Below are 2,113 nucleotides of genomic sequence, written 5' to 3'. Positions count from 1 at the left end.
ACTCCTTTATGTTATGCTACATTTATTAATATTGAGTAGACTAGAATATGATTTCAGGACACACACATATCGTTTACGCTGAACCAAGACTGGCTACATGCTGCTTCAATACATATATACAGAGTCCCATCGCTTGAATTTCTTCACTCGCACATGTTGGCTTATCCGCTTGATGAGCCAGCTGCTTGTCGCCATTTACGAGCTGAGCGTCTTATTTTCCATTTACAGTTTACCTCGCAAAGACCCCACCTCCACTCCGTACGATGCGCTATATCGAAACTCTAGTCCTCACGTTGATCGTTGTACTCGCAAGCAGTAGTGCATTTCCTGCGCTACCTGACTTGCCCTTCTCGAGCCACCCAGCCCAGAGACGATCGTTGCGGGCTAGCACAGCTCCCAAAGTCGAAGGCATAAACGAAAACTCGGCGGAGAGGGGACTCGGGAAGCATATCAAAGTACGATGGTGGCTAGAGAGCGAAGCGCCCGACGCCTATGTCAAAAAGATGCTGAAGCTGAATGGACTTGACAATGCGGCATTGAAGGCCCACAAGAACTACAAATATTATGCCTATTTTGCCAGAAAGTCTGAAGATTATCTGCTGAACAAGTGGCTCCGGACTGATATTACCACGTTTGACGCCTGGAAGAACCTCAAGCTGGATAGAATTACCCACCGCAACCAACTCAATCAGGTAGAGAATACTGAGAATTTCAGGGTCTACAGTCGTTACGTGAAACAGTTTAATGCTAACGTAGCAAGCACCTTGGACGCCGGTTATACTCCCCGCGCCGTAATGGTCGCCCGAGGATCCACGGACGCGGAGATGACGGCGAGAACACTGATTATGGCGAAAGCTGGAATAGACGACAAAGTTGCAAAAGTCTTGCTGGGTATGACTGTACCCGGCCATCCGACGATTCCACTGAGAGGAAATGATCTCATGAAACACGTGGACTACAAGTTCTTCACGCTTTTCTGGGAAAAAAAGCGAAAGTCACACCTGGGAAATAGAGCAGCTGGTGGGTAGATGGGTTCGTTTCGACGCCTAGAATTGGGATTCTCTTGACCAAGGAGCAAGGAAGCGGTCCTCTTCATCTGATGTGCTCAGAGTCTCTTGTCAAGGTGAGCACAATTCTTTATGTAGAATGTTTTGCGTTTAAGAAGATGATCACCTCACATATCATTCATTTTAAGTTTAATTGGATGCCCGTATGACCATGAACTGAGAGGGTTTAACATACATTAGCTCTACTCAATCACAATAATTGTTACGAGACAAAAATATTCGTTTGTGTATCCACGGCGAAACGAAGATGGCGTGGTTCAACGCCCAGCAAGCCAGCAATGTCGACAGAGCGAGTGTCGATGTGCTACCTAAAAGAAACATATAAAGAATACGAGAACGTGAAGGTTAAGCAGCTTCCAGAGGTGGATGACTTTGGAGCGTTGCGCGAAGGTGGGTCTCCCAACCTGTTTACCAAGCAGCACATCGGCCTCGTGTTGCAGTATGCGGCGGTCGGAATAGTCTACGGTTTCCTTCAACACTTCGTCCTCGTGGGGTTCCACATACTGTTGCATTGATTTTATCGGATCGATCGCACGGACGCCTGCGCCCGTGCTAGGGTGAGTTGAGGTGAGTTTTTCTGGAGGAGTAAAATCACAAATGAGGTCTATCCTTCTACACTGTGCTGTGTGTGGTCCGTGGCCTGCTCGAGCCGACTTCGTTGTGTTGTTGTGTACTCAATCTTCGTATTGTGAAAAGCGTATCTTCAGCTTGCTAAAGATGCCCATATATTTACCATCAACGATATATCCATTTATGCAGGAGTACCTCAGTTCCAGTGGAACGCAGGTGGTTACCGCTAGCACTTTGGTAGTACTTCCATGGAGCTTTAAGGTGCTTTACGGTGTTCTCTCTGATTGCATCCCATTATGTAGTTACATGACATCGACCATACAAGATCATCGGGTGGACAATCTGTGTTGCAATGCTCCTTGCAATGGGGTGTAGTCGCGTTGGGGATCCATACTTCCTGGACCCGTCCGATCGATACATTTTACCCAGCGACTACACACCCGATTATTGGATTGAGATTGAACCGTGAGCTGCCT

At 47.3% G+C, this 2,113-nt stretch overlaps 2 protein-coding genes across 2 annotated transcripts; both read left to right on the top strand.

Annotated features, from left to right (window-relative positions):
* Positions 1-263: 263 nt before the first annotated feature.
* Positions 264-1,028, top strand: PPTG_08692 (hypothetical protein; the record flags this gene model as incomplete). The annotated part of the gene is made up of 1 exon (XM_008902814.1): positions 264-1,028. The coding sequence occupies one exon, from the start codon at positions 264-266 to the stop codon at positions 1,026-1,028; it is 765 nt and encodes a 254-aa protein (XP_008901062.1).
* A 317-nt stretch (positions 1,029-1,345) lies between these two features.
* Positions 1,346-1,582, top strand: PPTG_22297 (hypothetical protein; the record flags this gene model as incomplete). Its single annotated transcript, XM_008902880.1, has 1 exon — positions 1,346-1,582. One exon carries the CDS (start codon positions 1,346-1,348, stop codon positions 1,580-1,582), a length of 237 nt encoding a protein of 78 aa, XP_008901128.1.
* Positions 1,583-2,113: the final 531 nt, after the last annotated feature.

The sequence above is a fragment of the Phytophthora parasitica genome (genome assembly GCF_000247585.1).
Source record: "Phytophthora parasitica INRA-310 unplaced genomic scaffold supercont2.14, whole genome shotgun sequence".
Taxonomy (NCBI): Eukaryota; Oomycota; class Peronosporomycetes; order Peronosporales; family Peronosporaceae; genus Phytophthora; species Phytophthora nicotianae.
The sequence above is the reverse complement of the archived record's forward strand: the minus strand, read 5'-3'. Positions and strand labels throughout refer to the sequence as shown.